Below are 22,318 nucleotides of genomic sequence, written 5' to 3'. Positions count from 1 at the left end.
TTAACAGGTATAGAGTTTCTATTTAGGTTGATGAAAAAGTTCTGGAAATATGTAGAGGTGATGGTTCTACAATATTGTGAATGTGCCTGATGCTAGTGAATTGTGCATTTAAAAAATGGTTAAAATGGTAAACTTTATATTATACATATTTCAACACAATTAAAAAAAAATATATATATATATACACACCAATATAAAATCCACATATATAGCAATGATTTTTAATAAAAGTAAACAAATACTCTGGAAAAAGAAAGGAGAGGCAACAGCTAACCATCCCTCCTGAGGGCCTTCACTGACAAGTTGGCCAGATGCGTGCTCAGAGAAGTCAACCCCTGACCTGATGACATCGATGGGAGACCGCATGCGGATCCTCTCCCTCTCGGGAACCATGTGCCACGTGAACACCAGCCTCCAGTCGAAACCGCCAATCTGGGGCTCCCCAGCGTTCCCCAGGTACTCGAAGGTGTTCCAGTCGATCACATCGATCACAGGGCACACCACTGCCAACTCCTCTTCATGGATCCTGAAAACAGTCAGAACAGCCTTCCACTAGAAGGAGGAACACCTGTCTGAGAAAGGCCTGCTTCTCTTATTCCAGGGGTCTACAGCCAAGTCAGCCCTGGCAGGTGAGCAAAAGGGGGCTGCTGGGCGGTGGGGGGAGGCAGGGAGCTAGGACTCTGGCCCTGATATGAAAAGTCCCACAGCTTTAATATTCTGATTCCATCCAGGGATATTCTGGTTAAATTTGAATCCCTCTATGAAAGTCAGGATGTCAAAATTAAAGCTAAATTTTAAAATGGAAAGCACATTTTCAGTTTCTTCAAGACTGCAAGAGATTTCTTCATTTAATTAAAATGAAACATCTTCAAGTCAAGAAATAATTATCTCCCTGTGAACAGAGATGCGACCAGACCAAAGGGTCTGCTTTGGAGGTAGAAAATAAATTTTAATCCTGCCTCTTATTTACTGTGTAACATTAGCGTTGTCACTTAACTGCTTAGAGCCTGTTGCCTCATGGGTTACACTGGAAAAATATACCTACTCATAGGTTAATGTGGACTCCCTACGGGAATGTTTGTAAGAGGCTGTCAGAGAACCTGGAACTACTGCTATATTTTTCTTTTAACCTTTTTAATTATTAAATGTTACACGTAGTGGAAAATGTGATAATTTCCTTTTGCAAGCATCAGCTTGTGCGTAGTCTTCAGCAGTTCTCTCCACAATCATCCTTACAAGCCCAGCCATCCCAGCAGGCTTCCGGACTGTGTTTCTTTGCATTTGACAGCACACCAGGAAACATGAACTGAGACTGAACCACGTATGAACACTAGATTTCTCTGGGTTACATTTTGGGGGCAGTTGTCTAGAATTTGAGACCTATAAATCATTAACTTGTAACTTGCAGTCCAGCTGGTTGGAACCACGGGTAGTCTAATTTTTACAAGAAAGGGAAAAACGGGGGGAGCCTGCACTGGAGTAAAGAATTCTAAATCATGGTTAGAGAACGTGCAGGCCCAGTAGCAGTGGTTACTGGGTAGTGTTTCCTGGCGTCTTGTGAGCCAGGGACCAGGGATGCCAAACATCCTGCAGTGTGCAGTCCAGCCCTACACAGCAAAGAATGGTTCTGCCCCAGATGTCAACAGCAGCTTATAAAATGCCAGGAGCACTACTCAGTTGATGTGACAACCAAAAACATCTTCCACTTCCAAAAGCCCCTGGAGGAAAGGGGTTACTGTGCCTGGTTGGGACCACCTGAGGGACAGTTTACACTCCAGTGTCTCAACTGTGGTGCACCCTCAAGTCTTCAGGGAGCTTCTGAAACATCCAGAAGGCCAGGATCTACCCCAGAGATTCAGATCCAAATAGTCCAGGAGTTTTTAAGGTTCCCCAGTTATTTCTAAAGGGTAACCAGGGGAGAATCCCTTTGTCTCCAGGTATGGAGCAAGGACATGATTATGGGGAATGCTGCCTCGCTCTCTCCAAAGGGTGGGACGGGGTGAAGTGGAATTCTAGATGGCATTAATGAACCAGCTGAAGGGGAAAAGTGCCCCTACCATGACTTTAGACAGGCCTAGAGGCAGCCCTCTGTACGCACAGTGGGGGAAGGGGGGAAGGATGAACTCACTAGTCCGGGTTCCAGAGTGAGCACCTAGCTGTCACTATGTTCTAAGTAATCTCAGAGTCCATCACTGGCCTGAGGAATCCTGAGTCCTTTCTGCGGGTGAAGCTCACCAGAGCTGAGGGGGAGAAAGAGGCAGCAAAGGACCGGGACAGCAGGAAGTGGCAGAGCAGAGCTCGGTCTCATGCAGGAACAGAGGCGAGGGGGTCCCTAGCTCTTCTAAACAGACCCTGACAACCAAGCGTTGGATGCCAAGGGAAAGCAGTTTGCCAAATGCACAGACTCTGATCCTCCAGCCCTTCACCCACTCCACAGGGAGGGGACCAAACAGAGACCCCCCAAACTTTCCTCTCCCACCCGGAGGAGCTCTGGGCTTGCCAGCTCAGCTCCTGATGCAGAATCAGTAGGATGGAAAGGGAAAGAGAGAAGAGAACAAAAGTAGGCCCAGGGGTAGGTGGGAAGGTGAGTGTAAGAGACTGTGGGACAGCAGGGGAAATATCCTTGAAGACACAGCCATATTTATACTTTCATGACTCTATAAAAAATATATTAAAACAATATTTTATGACTATATTGGTAAAAAGACAAACAATCCAGGCTAGATTCATTATTATATATTCATTATTATGATATTCACTTTCCATTCTGATTTTAAAAGAAATTAACATAAAATTTTTTTGGGGGGGTCCCTTAAAGTTTTATGGGTGGGCCGTAGGTATTGTAGGTACTGCATGTAATAAATAAGTCAGCCCAGCTTGAAGGAAATACACCAAAATGTATACCCTCCAGGAGTGCAATTCTGTGTGACTGACCATATTTTTTTCTTGGTTGATCATACTAAGTTTTCTACAATAAACGTGTAAAATAAGCAGTAATAAAAGCAAACACTCATCTAGGACCTCCCACATGCTGGCATGTTCTAAGCACTGTCCGTGTATTAAGTCATTTAACGGCCTCCACAGCCCCAGGAGGTAGGGACTGTTACCACGCTGTCACCAGGGACAGAGGCTTTGCCCAAGGAGCATCTGAGCCCAGCGCCCCTGCCTCTCATGTCAGTTTGGTCAGGGCCCCCGCCTCCCCCCCGCCCCCCACCGACGGTCCACGCACCTCTGCAGCAGCGGCTCCAGCCACCCTTCGTGGCACTCGCAGTGGCAGTCCAGGAAGGTCAGCACGTCGCCCTTGGCCGCGGAAGCCCCCAGCAGCCGTGCCCGCACCAGGCCCTCCCTCTTGTTGGCGCGGATCAGGCGGACCTTGGGCAGCCTGGCCAGCTCGGAGGCCAGGCGTTCCTTCAGGTGCTCTGGGGAGGCAAGCGGGACACCGAGGGTCACCGCCACACATCCCCAGCCGCGTCCTTGAAGGGCCTCCCTGTGCCCAAAAGAAGACTAAGTAGACACGAGCCTCCTTTGCTCTGCACCAGGGACGTGCTCACCGCACCCGGAACCAAGGCTGGAAGCCCCTGAAGGCCAGGGAGGCTGAGGTGGAGGATTCCAGAACCACCAAATGCTCCCGTTCAAAACACACACACATTGAACTGTACTCCTGAAATGAGTGAATGTGTCATGTGGATGTATCTCAATAAAGCTATTACCTCCCAAAATTACCTTGACTTGTAAACATTTAAATAAAAAGCACAAGAACCATCCAACCACGATTTTTCCAAAAAATTGTGTTAATATAAACTTTGTTCATTTATGTTAATTATGCAATACATCATAAAATTTTAATTTATATGGAATTATATTAACATAAATTTTTATTTATAATACAATTACGTTAACACAAAATTTCTCAGAAGTACGTTTCAGTTGACACAGTAATAATAACAATGGCAGCCAACATGAGAAAGCCTACTGTGATAATTACAGTCCAAGTGATTCATAGAACTCACATGAGTCTCATAACAACCCTATGAGGTAAGTACTACTACTGTCCCCATTTTATGAATGAGAACATTGATGCCAGAGAGGCTAAGTGACATGCCGAGGTCCCAGACAAGTGAGCTGAGGAGTCATGATGTAAACCCTGGGGACTCTGGCTCGAGTCTACAGGCTTAACGCTGCCTCCAGAGCTTTCTTCTACAGCTGCCCATCCTTGTTAAACAAATCCAAAACTTGTCAGGAGGACATGCTTATCCCATTTTGTAAGAGAGGAAATGAGTCCTTAAGAGTTGAAAGGATGTGCCCACAGCTAGAACTGGCCCCAGGACTCCCAACTCCACACACAGGCTCTGTGACTAGAGGTCCCAATTCATGCCTCTCGATGGGTAGGTGGAGGCAGGTGAGAACCAGTCAGGTAAAATAAAAATGAGAGAATCTCCCCACATCAACATGGGCTTCATCTCAAAGTCCCCCTCAATCATCAGTGAAGGGAAAACTTTGTATAATGTTCTGTTGCTTTGTTGTCTGTGAAATGTTTCCCTAAGTACTCTTGATACTCAAACAAGAAACAAAAAACATTCATTGGTTGATTTTTTTTTCAACCCTAAATATAACTGCATATAAGCTAATGGCAGGAATAAGGGAGGTGACTTCCCAAGCAAAGCTAATTAGTGGCAGTGCCCAGGGAACACACAGGAAAACTGTGGTGCAGCCACCCGGCACTCAGGATGGGTTTGGTCTGCATCAATTTTCTGTCTGCCTGAACTGTCTTCCCCAATCCTGGAAGGCGCTGACATCCCTCATCAGCTCGGACTGACCCTGCAGGAAGGGTGGGAGGAGGGGCAGGGCAGGACTTCTTACCTCCAATACACGCTGAGAGGGGCATCCTGCTGACTTTACAAATCACCACCACGGGGAGGGGAAGTCTTGTCCCCCCACAGTCTTGGCCTTACATTTATGGGAGCACTGAGCTGTACTGGAAGGGTTCATACTGTATTCCTGTCTGCTGAGCAGCTGCTTGATCCCATAAAGAGAAAATAATCTGATACTTGCTTCTGAATGAATACACTTCTGAAACGTTTTCGGCACTCTGCTGTTTTTTAAATAGTTCATAAAAGCAGAAGTTATCGTTGAACAAGTGCCAGCAATGGGCCAGGCCCTGACGTAGCAAGCTACCACCTTCATCTCATTTAATCCTCAATAATGACCCTGAAAGGTAAGAACTACTATTATGCCATTTTACAGGGCTGGAAGGCAAGGTTGAAACTGGTTAAGCTCCTTGCTCAAGGCTATACGGCTGCAAAGTGCTGGAGCTGGGATTCTAGGCTATGCGGTGTGACCCAGAACCAGCGTCTACACAGACATATTTAAAACAACCCTGGGAGGAAAGGAAATGGAGATGCATGCCTACTATAAGCTGGCTGCTACGTGAGGTTCTGTCCTACACATGATCTCATTTATTCCTCACCACAAGTCTCTGGCATTAGTGTAGATAAACCCATTTACAGATTAGAAACTAAGGCTCAGAAGACAAGTGACTTGCCCAAGGTGCCATGACGGGTTATGGTAAAGCTCGCCTAAGACCCCTGACCACAGAATTCAGCACCTTGTAGGTTACACTAGGCCTCAACCCCCAGTCTGGCTTGCCTGCTGCCATGGGGAATGCCAGCTGTCCCCTAAGACTCACTCTCCCCATGCTTTTCAGCTGAGCACATGGACACCCTCCATAGAGACGACGTTCCTAGCCTCCCTCACAGGTAGGTGTGGCCAGGTGACCCTGTTCTACTCAGTGGGACTGAGGGCAACTTCCAGGTGTAGCTCCCAGTCCCCTTGAAACCCTCCTGCTGACGGGAGTGAACAGGAGGTGAAGACCCAGCCTGGGCTATGCAGACAGAGGCAGTGCACCATCCTCGAGAAGAAGGAGACTTAGGGCAGGAGGAGCTGGGCCCTAATAGCGCGGAGGGGCCACACCTGCCCTAGACTATTACCCCAGATTTGTGATGTGAGCGAGAAATCAATTTTTATCTCATGTAAATCACTGTTTTTGAGTCTCTGTGAGAACAGCCCGGCACACCCACCAATTAGGACCTATACACCAGGCTCTGAAGTCAGACCAGCCTCAGAGCCTGAAGCAGCAGATGCCCAATAAGCAGTGGCTCTACCCTCATGGGTGGTCCAGGGGTGGTGATTTGGTTTGAAAGGGGCTCTAGCAACCAAGCCCACAGCTCTCCCTCTTGCAGGGCCGTGACATTTCCCCTCACTTCAGCTTAGCTGCCCTCACGTCAGCTAGTGGCCAAAGATGTGCTGGCTGACTACCGCTCCATGGACAGGGCTAACCCCAGCCAGGCAAGGCCATGGCAGCCCCTACGCCCCTCCCCCTTCCATCCGTGTCCACCCCCAACGTCAGCCTTGCTCCACAGGGCAGCACAGTTGAGTCCCCAAGACCTAGCGACGTTCCAGCTCTCCCGATAGCCCTCAGGCGGCTCCCAACAGGCTCCAATTTAAGCTAAACCCCTTAGATTGGCCTCCGAGGCCCCACCTGATCTGGCCCCGCCCACCCTGCAACCTCATCCCCCAGGTCACCCTCCACCAGCTGGTGGTCTGACCTGGAGAATGGCTGCTGTTCCAGCTTCTGCACCTGCTGCTTCCAGCCCGGCCCCTCTCCCCAGACCTTCACTGCGCTGCCTCTCTAGCTTCTGGCTTAAAGGCTACCTCCTCAAAGAGGCCTCCCTGACCTCCACCCGCTAGAGTAGGCCTGGTGCCCAAGCCCCACTCGCTCTCCTGTTCCCAGTATTCTTTCAGAGCACTTCCTACTCGTGCTGTAGTGTAGTATCACGTTCCATTATGGTATGCTATGTTATATTGTGTTGTACTATGTGATGCATATATTATGTTATGTTCTTTATATGTTTATTGACCATCTCCACCCACCTCTCTAGAATGTGAGTTTTATGAGAGCAGGGATTTGTCTTGTTTCCCACGGAATCCCCAGCGCCTAGCACACATTCAGAAAACGTTCACTGAATCATAAAGGGCCAGCCTTGGACTGCATGTGAATTGCTGGATCCCAGGTCACTGGTTAGGTCTGTAGGGACAACCACCACCCTTTCAATGGAATGCCTCTCCCTGGCTTCAGTTCTTCTGTCTAGGCTGCCCCTTTTTGATCTCATCCCAAACTCAACATGTTCAAGGCCAAATGCCCCCCTTCCCCTGCCAGACCTGCCCCTCCTGCCCTAAATGGCTTTTCTAGCTCTGGGACCGCATCACCCTTCACCAGGAGACCCAAGCCGGAAGCCCGAGGGTCCGCCTCACACCTCAGCCAGTTTCTGGGCCTGTGGATGCCACCTCCCAGGTACCCCTCCTCCCACCCGCCTGCCCTGCCCTGCCCTCCCCTCCCACCCGACTCCAAGCCTCCATCTCCCACCTGGGCCACCTCCACAGCCCCCTGGCCTCCCTGCAGAGCTCCCTAGTACCCCATTCTCCACACTCCAGCCTAGAGGGATTCCCCAAAGGGCAAAACTGGTCTCCTGCTTGAAATTCTGCCTTGGCTCTCCCTGCCCTCAGGACAAAGCCCCAACTCCTCAGCCTCGGGTCGAAGGCCTGAGCCCTCTCCCCCCACCCACCCCCGTTTATCTCTTGCTACTCACTGCAGCAGCCGGCCCTCCATCCTTCCTGAACTACTTGCAGATCCTACACAGTCCACACAGCACTGCACCTCTAAGCCTTTCCATATTCTGTGCCCTCCACTTGAAACGCCTCCCTCCACCTTTGCTGTCTGCAAACCCAGCCTTCAAGATTAAGGTCAACCATCCCCTCCTGAGCACCCAGGTGGGGTGAGTCCCGTAGCACCGTGCGGTAGAGCCCTCTGCCATCACGTCTGCCTCCCCCCACCTGGCTCTGAACTCCCTGAGGGGAGAGGCCAGGCACAGAGGGGTGCAGGAAGCCTGTCCTTCCAGGCCTGTTCTATATGTCCCACGTCACATTCTTGCCTCCCAGGCACAGCCACAGAAGGGCAGGCTCTTCCAAGAGCCCATGCTAGGGGCTCACCTCGATCGCTGTAGTCATCTACAAGGATAACTTCTTCTAGCAGGGTGTCTGGGGATGTCTCGAGGACACTGTAAACTGTCCGAAGGAGAGTTGACCAGGCTTCATTATAAAATGTTATGATGACAGATGTCGTGGGCAATTGATCATAATTGTATTTCTTCTCTTTGCACCTGCGAACACAACACAACTTCAGGAATCAAGACCCCACTGTTGACTGTATGTACCAGGCCCACGCTGGTGCTGGGGATGGAGTGATGAAAGGGACGTAGGTCACGGTCCTGGGGCCTCCCCCTGGGGAATGGCAAATAGCTGCTGGGATGTTCCCGAGTCCCCCGTGTTCCATTAGGAGACCCAGCAGATTCTTTAAAAAGGTTTTAAATACTTAACAAGCTTGAACTGCAGGTGCTGTTTTTAAGCTTTAAAGCAACTTTCAGATTTGTGCAACATGCAAACTCAGCAGAATCAGAAGGGAGGGGGACTGTCACTTTTCCCCGCCCAACAGCTCTCCCATCTGTCCACGCCTTTCCAATCCCACTGAGGCCTTTGCTAAGACTGCGCCCTTTCCTCCCTTTCCTGCTTGGCACACTCTCTGTCCTCTTTCAAGAACAACTCACCCCGCCTTCTCTGGAAAAGTCTGGGGACACCTGTGTGGGGCAGGTGCTCGCCCCTCCTTGCTCCTACAGCACCTTGCCCACGTCTCCGTTTCAGCAGGTGTCACTCTCCGTGCTCCAGAACTCACCACCACTTGAGTCTCCCCCTACCTCCTCCCAGCATCTTTCCTACTCTGCATCCCAGCAGGGGCTATGCTTTCAAAGGTGATGCACTGAATGCATAAACTGGAACCATGGCTAGGATGTGTGAACATTCCAGGAAGGGCTCTGTAGAGAACACTGACTACCCCCCAGCCCCCATACCACTGCCACCACCCACCCTCCCGTTCCATTCTGAGGCAGTCTCGTGGTGAGGAGGGCGCTGAGTCCCACCCATCTCTCTGGGGTTAGGGCTTGGCTGGCAGTGATAAGAACCATTTAGCTCCCTCTTTCTTTGGTAGGGTTTTCTGTTACTTTGCACAGAAGGTTCCAGGTTGACACAGAATTCTCTCCTCAGAGTAATGGATGACAAACTCCCAGTGTCATCCCAGGGAGTAGGCAGTGTCTGGAAATCAGGACATGGCTGACAGCAAGATAGGGGAGGAACAGAAACCCGCAAGGAACACCAGAAGGAGCAGGGTTTGAAGGCTGGCCTGGCTAAAGGCCAGACCAAGGGATGGGGTGGAAATTCGAGAAGAAGATAAATGTTGAGGACTGGCCAGCCTCCGGGGGCAGAAAGGGAAGGTCTTACAGATAAGCTAAGTGCAAGATCAAAGAGATGGAGAACCAAGCAGGGTGAGGGGTGAAACCAACATCTATTGACTATCTACCACTTGCCAGGCACTGTAGCAGTGGGACCTGTATCAGTCAGTCACCGATCATTTCCTCATCACCTACTATGTGCCAGGCACATAGGCAAAGCCCCTGCTTCCCAGAGCTTACAATCAGGGGGACAATAATCAAATAAGTAAACATATCAATAATTTCAGAAAGTTAGGGTGCTATGAAGAAAAGGAGGGGGATGAAAGAGAGAGCAACTACAGAGGGGAGTAGGAAGGGGGAATGGAGGCAACCACAGAACAGGTAATCAGGGAGGGCCCCTCCAGGAGGTGACATTTAGGATGAGGCCTGAATAATGAGGGACCCAGTCCAACAAAAAGCAGAGGAAAAGCCTTTTGTGTACACAACTTATTTCTTTTTTTTTCCTTTTATTATGAAAATTTTCAAACATGCAAAAAGTAGAGAGAACAGTATAAGAAAGTCCTGTGAACCTTTCACCTAACTTCAGTAGTCCTTAACACATGGTCTTGATTCATCTTTGTCTTCACCCACTCCTCCCATCCCAGACTAATTTTAAGCAAAACCCAGCATACCACAGCATCCATAAATATTTCAATATATATATCTAAGAGATAAAGATTCTTTTCATAATGAACACAATATCATTGTAACACTTTAAAAGTTAGCAATTCCTTAGTGCTATCACATCTCCAGTCTATAAGCTTTCATCAAAATTAATGGGTGTGTCTTCCAATGGTTGGAAGACACACCATTCTTTTATGAACCAATAAGAAAGACAAATGCTACCAATCATAACTGCAGGATGCTCTGATTTTAAGAGACATCCTAATTTCAGAAATGTTTAAATATTTTTTTTAAAGTGCCTTAGAGCAGCGGTACCCAACCTTTTTGGCACCAGGGACCGGCTTCGTGGAAGACAATTCTTCCACGGATGGGGGGTGGGGGGTGGAGATGGTTCAGGTGGTAATGCAAGCAATGGGGAGCAGCAGATGAAGCACCGCTCGCTCCCCTGCCGCTCACCTCCTGCTGTGCGGCCCGGTTCCTAACAGGCCCGGGGTTTGGGGACCCCTGCCTTAGAGGGAATTCCCTGGTGGTCCAGTGGTTAGGACTCTGCACTTTCACTGCCAAGGGCCCAGGTTCAATCCCTGGTCAGGGAACTAAGATCCCACAAGCTGCACCACGTGGCCAAAAAAAAAGAAAGAAAAAATGCCTTAGAATCGATGAAATGTAGCACTTTATTTCACTCTCAAAACCTCTTCCTATGTTAGCATTCACTGTTCCTATTTTAAAGACAAGGCTGAGAGGCGGGGTAGCCTGGACAGTTCTCAGAGTGCCTGCAAGTGTCTATGTACTTGGCTGAACTCCTTGTGTCCCTGTGCGATCTTGTCACAGGGTTCTGGCTCGTGCCTTTGACCCTGCGGGAGGCTCAGGTGGGCCATCAGAATCTAAACAAAGATCCCTACATCCCCTCTCCTCAACCAGCCCTCCCTCCTACCAAGAAACAGGAAATTTCTCCTCTCATCCCTCTCAGGGTCTTCTAAGTAGCTCCAGATCCCTTTTCCTAAGCGCCAGGACAGTTTCTGTAGAGGGCTCTGAGGCTACCCAGGCAGCAGCCCAGGCTCTGCCATCAGTGGGGTGGCCTTGCCACATGAATAGGCTTATCTGAGAGTCTCTGAGAGGGGCTGGCTCTTCTCAGCCCCCTTTACATTCTCATGCCTGCTTCATCTGTAGGCTGGAGGCATGACCACGCTGGTGCCCTGAAGCGATAAGGCATTCCCACCAGCCTTAGCCAGCGGGACCTGAATTCTTGGACACGCTGGTTTTCTGAATCACGGAAGTGGTTACTTAGCGCTGTGCTCCACAGAGGGGAGTCCAGCCCATACTCAAGGGGAGGAGAATTAGGCTCCTTCTTTTAAAGGGAAGACTATCAAAGAATTTGTAGGTATATTTTAAAACCACCACACATGAACAGAATGCAGCGGGAGTAACAGTATGTGGCTTCTAAGACCAGGTCATAAGACACCAAATGTTCCTCTTTGTTCCCTCCAATGGACCATCCAATCTGGGGAAAACCAGCCACTATGTAGTGAGGACACTCAAGTGTCCCATGAAGAGATCTATGTGGAGAGGAACTGAGGCTTCTGACAGCCAGGACAGCCCAGACAGACTTTCCAGCATATGATGGGCCATCCTAAAAGCAGATCCTCCAGCCTCAACAGCCCCAATCAAACCTTGAGATGACAAAAAACCCAGGTAGCATTTTGACTACAATCTCATGAGAGACTCCCAAGCCAGACCACTCAGATAACGCACTCACAAATCCCTGACCCACAGAAATTATGCGAAATAATAAACGTTTATTGCTGTTTTAAGTCATTAAGTTTTATGGTCACACATGCGCTGAAATAAATCACAAGGAAACTATCAGACAGGCCTGAATTGACATTTTATAAACCAACAGGCCTGTACTCTTTTAAAAAACGTGACTGTCCTAAAAGACAATGAGAGTCTGAGGAACCATTTCAGACTAAAGGAGACTAAAGAGGCAGGACAACTACATGTCCTACTTGATTCTCAATTAGATACCGGGTAAGGAAGAAAAAAGTTGCTCTAAAAGTTGGGACAGTTGGAAACATCTGATATTGTATAAATTTCCTGAATTTGATAACTACCTTCATGGTATCATGAGAGAATGTCCTTGTTTTTAGAAAATACACACAGAAGTAACAAAGGATAAAAGATTATCATCTCTGTAACTTATTCTCAAATGTGTATAATATTATAGGATACATATAGAAAGAGAAAAATTAAGTAAATGTGGCAAAATAATGAGTGGGTCTAGGTGAAGGATATAGAGGATTTTGGCTATTCTAGCAAATTTTCTCTAGGTTTGAATTTTTCAAAATTAAAAGTTTAATACAAAAAGAAGAAAAGAAAATTTTTAATGTTGCAAAGGGTGTACCCAAACACCAAGCCAATTCTGACCTACGCGTATCTCAATCTTAGTGGCCCTGTCCAAGGCCCTCTCCTTTCTCACTCATTCCCACTTCTACCAAAACAGCTGCCCTCTGAGGATGTGGAGAAAAAAGAACACTTGTACACTGTTGGTGGGAATGTAAGTTGGTGCAGACTGTGGAAAACAGTATGGACATTCCTTGAAAAACTAAAAATAGAACTACCGTATGACCCAGGAATTCCACTCCTGGGTGTATGTCTGAAAAAAATCAAAAACACTAATTTGAAGATACACGCACCCCAAATATTCACAACACCATTATTTACAATTGCCAAGATATGGAAGCAACCTAAGGGTCCATCAACAGACGAATGGATAAGAAGATGTGGCAGAGGGCTTCCCCGGTGGCGCAGTGGTTGAGAGTCTGCCTGCCGATGCAGGGGACACGGGTTCGTGCCCCGGTCCGGGAAGATCCCACATGCCGCGGAGCGGCTGGGCCCGTGAGCCATGGCCGCTGAGCCTGCGCGTCCAGAGCCTGTGCTCTGCAATGGGAGAGGCCACAACAGGGAGAGGCCTGCGTGCCGCAAAAAACAAAAAAAAAACAACAAAAAAAAGATGTGGCAGATATATACAATGGAATACTACTCAGCCATAAAAAAGAACAAAATTTTGCTATTTGCAGCAATGTGGATGGACTTGGAGGGCATTATGCTAAGTGAAATAAAATAAGTCAGACAGAGAAAGACAAATACTATATGACATCACTTATATGTGGAGTCTAAAAAAATACAACAAACTAGTGAATATAACAAAAAAGAAGCAGACTCACAGATACAGAGAACAAACCAGTGGTTACCAGTGGTGAGGGGGTGCAAATTATTGGACGTAAGATAGGCTCAAGGATGTATTGTACAATATGGGAAATATAGCTAACATTTTGTAATCAATCTAAATGTAAAGTAACCTTTAAAATTTGTAGAAAAATCTGAAAATTTTTTAAATTTTAAAAATAAAATAGAACAAAATAAAATTAAAAGTCAGAGACAAAAATTTTTTTAATTAAAAAAATGTTGATGAAAACAAAAAACAGTTGCCTTCCTCCAAATATATGTTAGAGCAAAAAGAAAACACACACATATCTGTATAAGAATATTAATAATTATGTCTGGATTTAATATTCTCTGAGCACTAGACAGGGTGCATAGAAAAGCCACCACAGCCCACTAGAAGCATCAGAAAGAACTGATTATACTACATGAAAAAAAAAATGTGTTTTTGTGAAACTAAAATTAAGATTTTTTTATCTTTAAAAACAAGGTAAAGCTAAAATTTAGTTTCACATATGCACCAGTCCAAAGAGAAATGAGTAGAAATAAGGACAATGAGGTTTTCAAACATGAAATTTATTCAATTTAAACGAACTGTCCTTTAGTTTGAAATCACATCCTTACTGTTTTGGATTAAAATTTATTTCTTCTCATGATGAGAGTAAATAGGAGAACAAGACAAGCTCTGTTTGACCAAATAGAGTTGGGACTGTATGTCAGCCCCTCCTCAGTGTTTCTATGTGTTTTCACTGCTGTGCAAAATCCAGAAGTTCAAGGGCACTGTTCTCAAATGTCCAGGTGGGCTATTTGTGTGCTCTTAGATTACAAGATACCAATTTAGCAATATACACTCAGAGCTTTCTTTTTTTATTATTATTAAACATTTTTTATTTTTGGCCACGCTGCGCTGCATATGGGATCTTAGTTCCCCAACCAGGGCCCTCAGCAGTGAGAGCTTGGAGTCCTAACCACTGGCCCCCCAGGGAATTCCCTACACTCAGAGCTTTAAAATGTTCCTCTTCTCATTCATCTCATACCAATACATCTAAGAATTTCTCACCCAAGTGAATAATCAGATACCTTGAAGGAGGCTTGTCGTAAAAATTTTTCTTTGTAACATTATTTATAATAGTGAAATTCTGTAAACAATTTAAATGTCGGAGGATAAACGTTCATGGTTGCATGAAGAAATGCTACATGGCCATCCAAAGCCATGTTTTCAGAGAATATTTAGCAATAAAAAAAGGATGACCACTCTCTGACGTTTAATCAGAAAAGCAGGGTACAGATCTATAAACAGCATCATGTCAGTTCTTCGAACAACAAAGTGTGTGTGCATGCACTCACACATAAACAGTAAACAATAGAAAGAAATATGCCAAGAATGTTAACAATGGTGATCTCTGAGCAGTGGGATTATCACTGATTCTTATTTAATTCTTTATATTTTGCTGCATTCTAAAATTGTTCTATAGGGCTCCCCTGGTGGCGCAGTGGTTAAGAATCCGCCTGTCAATGCAGGGGACACGGGTTTGATCCCTGGTCCGGGAAGATCCCACATGCCGCGGAGCAACTAAGCCCATGCGCCACAGCTACTGAGCCTGTGCTCTAGAGCCCGCGAGCCACAACTACTGAAGCCCATGCGCCTAGAACCATGCTCTGCAACAAGAAAAGCCACTGCAATGGGAAGCCCATACACCACAACGAAAAGTAGCCCTGCTCGCCACAACTAGAGAAAGCCCGCGTACAGCAACAAAGACCCAACTCAGCCAAAAATAAATAAATTTATTTAAAAAAATAGTTCTATAATGAACATGCATCATTTTTATAATCACAAGAAAGATTTTTAAAATGCTGAATCATATTTCTTTAGCTTGCCATAGCAAATGTCTTCACTGAGTAATATTTAACATTCTGCCCTCTCTTTTTGTTGTTGGCGTAGTATATTTTCTCCTTTGTTCTTTAAAATATCGCTTTACAATAGCCAAGACATGGAAGCAACCTAAATGTCCATCAACAGATGAATGGATAAAGAAGATGTGGTATACACACACACACACACACACACACACACACACACACATATATAGTGGAATACTACAGCGACATAAAAAAGCGTAAGATAATGCCATTTGCAGCAACATGGGTGGACCCAGAGATTACCATACCAAGTGAAGTGAGTTAGAAAGAGAAAGACAAATACCATATAATAACATTTATATGTGGAATCTAAAATATGACACAAGTGAACTTATTTACAAAACAGAAACAGACTCACACACAGATAAAAAACTTATGGTTACCAAAGGGAAAAACGGGTGAGGGAAGGATAAATTAGGAGTTTGGGATTAGCAGATATAAACTACTATAAATAAAATAGGTAAACAACAAAGCCCTACTGTATAGCACAGGGAACTATATTCAATATCCTGTAATAAACCAAAATGGAAAAGCATACATATATATATATATATATATATATATATAACTAAATCACTTTGATGTACACTAGAAAGTAACACAGCATTGTAAATCAACTATACTTCAATTGAAAAAAAAAAAAGAAGATAAAACATCCTTTAAAAGCATTCTCCTTCATGAAGTTCAATATATCCTTCCTGAATATCTCTAAATTTGCATCCAGGAAAAACACTTTCCCCTTTTCCTGGGTGATAAAAAGCTGTGCATCCTTCCATTAGGCAAGGGCAGCTATGCATCACTCAGGGTTCCACTTCTGCATAGGAGATAAAAGAGAGCTCAGAACCAAATTCACTGCTAAATCATAGTAAGCCATCCTTTCCTTAACTTTCTGGTATAATCCATGTGCTTTGTAAGGGCAGGGGCTGAACTGTGTTTTTCTCTGTATTTTCTGCATGCTTTGCAGAATAATAAACCTAGTAATAATAGTAACATTATTACATAAATAATGTTACATAAATGTTACATAAATAGTGATTTATGTAACATAAATGTTACATAAATAGTAACATTTATTGAGTGCCTACTACATGATAGGCAGTGTGCTAAGCATTCTACATGCATTATTCCCTTTAGCCTTCAAAACAACCCTACTGGGTGCAGACTACCATAATCTCCACCAGTACAATATATGTCTATGTATTTTATGGATATGAATGAATGGGTGCGGCAAATACTTCCAGGTCTTCTTTTATATTATATTTAGGTTATCACATAAACATCTTTAAAGAAATGAAAATTCATATCCTTTGGAGAACAGGCCAGGGAGGTCATAATATACATAGGTGTGTTTTATTGGCCCAGAATGCTTTCTCCTTTCTTCATCTTACTGCACTTTGCTCTTTCAGGAACCATGCCTCCTGGACTCTCAAGCTGTATGGTTTGTGCAGGGCTGGACACACACACACACACACACACACACACGCATACATACAATGTGCGTGCACACACTTGTGTATACATATGCACATATACACACCCCTCTGGGAAGGTCACATGCCCCAGGCCTGACCAATCAACATTTTCCTGATGAAATCAGTTGAGTCCCTATATTCAGGGCCCAGAATAATCTGAACCCAGTTCTAATCCCAGACTTTTCTGTCATAGAAGTCAATATATTTTCTTTTATATTTAAGTCAGTTTGCATTGAGTTTTCAGTCACTTTCAACCAAAGAACTCTAACTAATAGAGAAAATAAGTCTTTTTTAAAAGTGAATATAGGACTTCCACTCAAGCCAGTATGAAAGATTTAAAATACCTGGGAACACCTCTTGGTAAAGGACACCCAAAAAATTCTTGATAAAATACTTAAAAAAAATCTTTTAAATGCATGGATCAGCTTACAAAAAAGTAAAAGAAGTCCTCGGAGTACAGGAACAACAAGGAAATCTATGAACCTGGATATTAGAGGTATCAGACAGAGCATAAAATAAGTATGCTGACTATGCTTAAATAAATAAAAGAGGACCTCAAATGAATGACAAAGAAACAAGAATGACAGACAAATTTAACTCAGTATAGACATCTCACAGCAAAGAGCAAGCCAGGGGACAGTGGAATACTATCTTCAAATGCCAAACTATCAACCTGGAATTATATACACAACCAAACTATTTTTTGAGAACAAGAGCAAAATAAAAACATTTTCAAATAAATAAAACTGAGTGTTTACAACAATAACCTTGTCTACAGCAAGAAATACATGATATCTTTCAGGAAGAAGAAAAGAATCCCAGAAAGATCTCTGAGATCCAAAGATGATCATTCAGGAAAGAATGATGGGAAGAGAAAATGGTAAATGTGTGGATAAATGTAAACAAATACTGCATTTTTAAAAACGTCTAATGTGTTGGTATAAAAAGCAAGACAGAATTAAAATAGTGGAGTAAAATGACATACAAATTGGGAAAGAAGGTGATAAATGTTAAAGCATTCTAGGATCCATAGTTATCGATTAACTTTAGACTTTTTTCAGTTAAATATATACTTTCAAATTTACCACTAAAGATTGGAAATAGATAACTGCCAAATTAATAGAGAGAGAAAAATGGAACCAGGAGGTTCTATCGGTTCAAAAAGCAGTATGGAAAAAAGGGAAAAAACATAGAAAAAGCATAACAAATAGAAAGCATAAGTAAGATGGCATAATCAAACACTAAAGTATCAGTAAGCACAGTAAGTATAAATGGACATAACTATCTAGTTAAAGTCAAAGACTGTGAGTCTGGATTTTTTTTTTAACGACAACACAAAATCCAGCAACATGCTAATTAGAGACATGCCTAAAAGCTAAGGTCACAGAAGAAGTGAAAGTAAAAGGATGGGAGAAGGTATCATGAAAACTCTAATCAAAAGGAACATGTTCTGTAGACTTAAAGTACTGCTTCAAAGAAAGGACGCCACTCTGACAACCACAAGATGGGTCTAGTAAAAACTAATAAAATAGCCTCAGTTTACAACCTTGTTGGGGAGGCAAAGAAACATCAGTCTAATCTCCACACCATGTGTGATGCTTCTCCAAAGGTGATGTTAAGAGAACAGACAAGCAGGCTACCTCTCTGCAAAAATAGAAATCTTAACCAACTTCCTCCTGCCAACCCCAGCAAGACACAAACACTTTCTTTTGCTGAATTACCTATTTAGAGCTATTTTGAGACTCTTGGCCATCCTAGCACCCAAGTCCTAGTCCTTAAACTCGGATACACACCCTGCAACTATAGCACTAATACGGCTAAAACCAGAGCAAGCGTTCAGGAAATGCAAACACTTGTGTGTATTATTTACACACTTTTCTAACCAGCAGTTCACAACTCCTTGGCAGTGGCAGAGAAGAGCTGATGTTCACATGCGTGGCATCCCCATACACGTGCGGTGGAAATGCAGAGCCCCAAGGGCGCTGTCACTCCACCTTTCTCTCCTGCTAAAGAGGTCAGAATGCAAATGAGAATAACAGTATAGGATTATCTCAAGGCTTCCCTTATCTATGAAAACTGAAACTTCATGTAAGTATTGGTACATGATTACCCACCATCACTTGTGACACACCTTGTAACCGACTGTGATGTCACCACGAGTTTCATCTGCATTTGACCTGTTATCAATCCCCACTTTGTCTAATTCTGGTATTCTCCCACAGCCTCAAAAGCACCCACCCTTAATCTTCGGAGTGAGAAATCCAAAGGCTCTAAGCCAGTAGCTTTCAACACTAGTTGCACATCAGCCTCAGCCTAGGCCCTACCCACCAAAACTCTATTTAATCATTCTGGGGAAGATCCCTCATATAATTTTTCAAAGTTCCCCAAGGCCACAAACCCAGCTATCTGGCTCCCCACTTTGGCCTGCTGCCATCTCACAGTGAAAGTTCCCTCTCCTCACTAGGCTCAAATGAGACGGTATTTGTGAAAGAGTTTTGCAAACCCTATACTTACTACACTACCATGCAAGAATTCCTTGTCATCCTCCTCCCTCCTTTTCCTCCTCAATTCAGTGCCGTAACTAATAGAAAAAAAGCGATGCACTAATCTACTGGCATGTGAATTATTAGCCTCACAGAAGGGCCAGGGTCTACACCAAGTCTTAAAGAATTAGAGCCAATACTTCGAAGTGTCTCTATTAGCTACCAAGGCTTGCAGATGCCAGAAGAACCAAGCCAAACAGCCCCTTGCCTATGATAACACATTGATCCCCTGTAGTGCAAAGACTTTGGTTAAAGAAGTGTGTGGGCCTTTGTACACACTCATGCCTGAGTATGTTCTCACCCACTTACCTGTGTGTATATTTTTCAGAATCTATTTCTATACCTGGAAAAGTCTAGAAGGATACACAGCAAAATGTTAATAGTGGTTCTTCCCAGGATGGTAGGTTTATGGATGATTTTTCTTTTTTTTTTTTTGCTTCTCTGTATATGCAAACTTTTCTAGAGTGAACATGTATTGCTCTTATAATTAAAATTAATAAATAATTGCCTCCATATCAAAAGGGAGGATGGAATAAAAGATCTGGGTTCTAGATCAGCTCTGCCCCAGATCTGTGTGTTACCTTGGGGGCATGGCTTTTCCTCTCTGGTTAGACTGGATGCTCCCTCAGGACCTTCCCTCCTATGACATTCAAGGATCCTAACCACACCTCTGCTTATTAATTAGTTCTAACCCTCCCTCTCACCCAGGACCCCGACTGTGAACTCATAATCTGCCATTCTGGTTTCTCAGGCTAAATCTCAAGACCTTATTAGGTCCTCACGCCCGTATGAACTATAATAAAAGTGAGTCTTCGTGAAAGGCCTTGACACTACTGGCTACATCTAAGTTATACCTCAAGGCCTGGCTGGGCTGAGACCGACACAGATGGAGCTCACCTTTCTCTCTAGGCAAGAATGACCCAACAGGCCTTGCTGCAGGAATTAAAGACAGGAGGCATTCACACTCCTTATCACGCTGGGTTTGGATTAACTTCCCAGGGTCATTGCAATAGCAGGATCTATAAGCAAATCCTGATAGGACACAGGGCAGCTGTGTCACCATGGAGATGGAACACCATAAGCCCCACAGGTCATCCACAATGTTTCAAAGAGACTTCACAACCTGGGACAACAGAGGAAGTTGGAACCTGGAAAAGAAAAACTTTATGACCAATCCCTGGATGACTCTTAAAAGCAACCTCCTGAGTGTATTGTTGGCAACAGGGAAGGCAGGAAAAACTAATAAGAACTGAGTACACAGTGTGTTCCCAGGTGTTAGGTGTTTTATTAACTCCTAGGTTGTGTTATTTCTACTCATCTCCTATTTTGCCGATAGGGAAATTGAGGCTCAGAGAGGCTAGATAAGTTGCCTGACATCACAGAGCTGAGGAGCAAAAGAGCCACGATTTTATTTCACATGAGCTGGGTCTGAACCCTGATTGTGACCTGAAAGTTTCCCCTAGACCTTGCCTCAGTGAGCACCCTTTGTGTTTCAAGGAGATAAACATATATTCAGCCATTTGGCTGAAGAGGAGGAACTACCACCAACCCCAACAAACAAAGCTTGACTCAAAAAGATAAACAGTAAAAATGCCTAAGGTAAAAGCATAGGCTAGGCATGAGCAGATCCTGAAAAATAGCAGAGACAGTGAGGTGCAAATCCATTCAAACTTTGCCAGTGAGGGCAGAGGTGGGGCCTCCTCCTGCAGACATTCATGCTCTCTCTGACCAAGGATGCACAGAGCAGTTGCCTAAAATCCTGAAATCAGCACAGTACCATGGGGGCCAGGAGGGCCACAGTCCCCCAAGGCCAGTTCCACCACTTTCCAGCTGTGGGGCCTTGGGTGAGTCACCTGACCTCTCTGGGCCAATTTCCACACCTGTAAAGCAGGAGGGACAAGGAGGAGGGAGGAGTGGCAGATGCCTGGTACATACAGGAGGCTGCCCACTTGGCTCCAGAACCCCCTCTCTGAGCCCTCTTTCCCTCAAAGTCTTTAAGGAGGGGGCTCCAGCAGGGACCTGGAAGATCCCTACCAAAAGAGGAAAGGAAATAGAAGGCCAGGAGGGCCATCCTCCACCTGCCAGCTTGTTCCCTTCTTACCTAAGCAGTGGGTACAACCCCTCCAGACAGCAGCTCCTACAGGAATTAGGCCTCTGACCACACAGGTTCCAGGACTGTGTCACCCACAAGAGTCAGCTCTGCTGGACCACAGCCAGAAGGAGCCCTTCCCAGCAGCCGTTCCTTCCTGACTTCCTCCACTTAAAGGTCAGGAGTCCCAACTCCCAGAGAGAGGGCAAGGAGGCTTGCGACTTCCGACTTGCCCTTCCAGGTACCTTTCATCTCACCTGCCAGGCGGGCCCTCCCCTCCTGGTTGATTCATGGGCCCTGGTGCACACAGGTGCACACAGGTAAGTGAATGAAGCCTGTCTCGAACCCCACAGGTCCTCAGCTTCGCCAAAGCAGGACGTTACAGGCGTAACTGGACTGGGGGTGCCTTTGGACCCAGGAAAGGCACCCAAAGGGTCTCATCTGAAACCTGTCTGCAGATTTGTCAATTTGTGAGATTTTTCTATTTTCATTTTTTAAAACTTTCTCCCCCACCCCGCAGTATGAACACTTTCACTGCCCACTTCCGAGTGGCTCAATAAGACGCGAGATCCCCAGGTCTTTCGAGCCCCCGGTTCCACCTTGCCACTTCACAGCTGCAGAAACTGAGGCCCGGGGACTCCGAGGGCGGTGCTTCTCCCGCCACCTGGGGACTCACAGAGGGTTCCAGCGCTCGGGCAGGCGGCGGTGCAGCGAGATGCGGTCGCTGAGGTAGATGTTGATCTGGTGCAGCCGCAAGCTCTCCTCCTGCAGCCGCAGCTCTTCGCCCTGCAGCTGCAGCCGCACTGCCTCGCCTCGCGCGCCCAGAGCGTCCTCCCGCACCGGCGGCCGCGGCAGAACCGGGTCTCGCCGCCCAGAGCGCGGGGTGCGTGGGAGTCCTGGCTCGGCCGTCCCGGCCCCGCGCCGCGCCCGCAGCACCGAGCCCAGCCCGGCCAGGGCCAGCAACGCCAGCAGTACCAGCAGCGCCTCCCGGCCGCGCCGAAGCCCTCGCGGGCAGCGCCTCCACGCCGCGCGCCCCCACATGCGCTCGCCAGCTGCGGCCAGCGCCCGGCGCGC

The 22,318-nt window shown here is 45.8% G+C and overlaps 1 protein-coding gene across 1 annotated transcript in view; it reads right to left on the bottom strand.

Moving 5' to 3' along the window:
* Positions 1-22,302, bottom strand: part of GALNT12 (polypeptide N-acetylgalactosaminyltransferase 12) — a 38,714-nt gene extending 16,412 nt beyond the window's left edge. Inside the window, exons 1-4 of the mRNA XM_029203763.1 lie at positions 21,921-22,302; positions 8,047-8,216; positions 3,230-3,419; positions 341-526 (exon numbers count right to left, since the gene is read on the bottom strand). Of these exons, the coding sequence (XP_029059596.1) occupies positions 341-526; positions 3,230-3,419; positions 8,047-8,216; positions 21,921-22,285 (911 nt within the window). The 5' untranslated portion in view covers positions 22,286-22,302. The remainder of the gene's footprint in view (positions 1-340; positions 527-3,229; positions 3,420-8,046; positions 8,217-21,920) is intronic.
* Positions 22,303-22,318: the final 16 nt, after the last annotated feature.

Source organism: Monodon monoceros, unplaced genomic scaffold (genome assembly GCF_005190385.1).
Source record: "Monodon monoceros isolate NGI ecotype Baffin Bay Population unplaced genomic scaffold, NGI_Narwhal_1 Super_Scaffold_5, whole genome shotgun sequence".
NCBI lineage: Eukaryota > Metazoa > Chordata > Mammalia > Artiodactyla > Monodontidae > Monodon > Monodon monoceros.
Note: the sequence above shows the minus strand (reverse complement) of the source record. Positions and strands in the feature narration are given on the sequence as shown.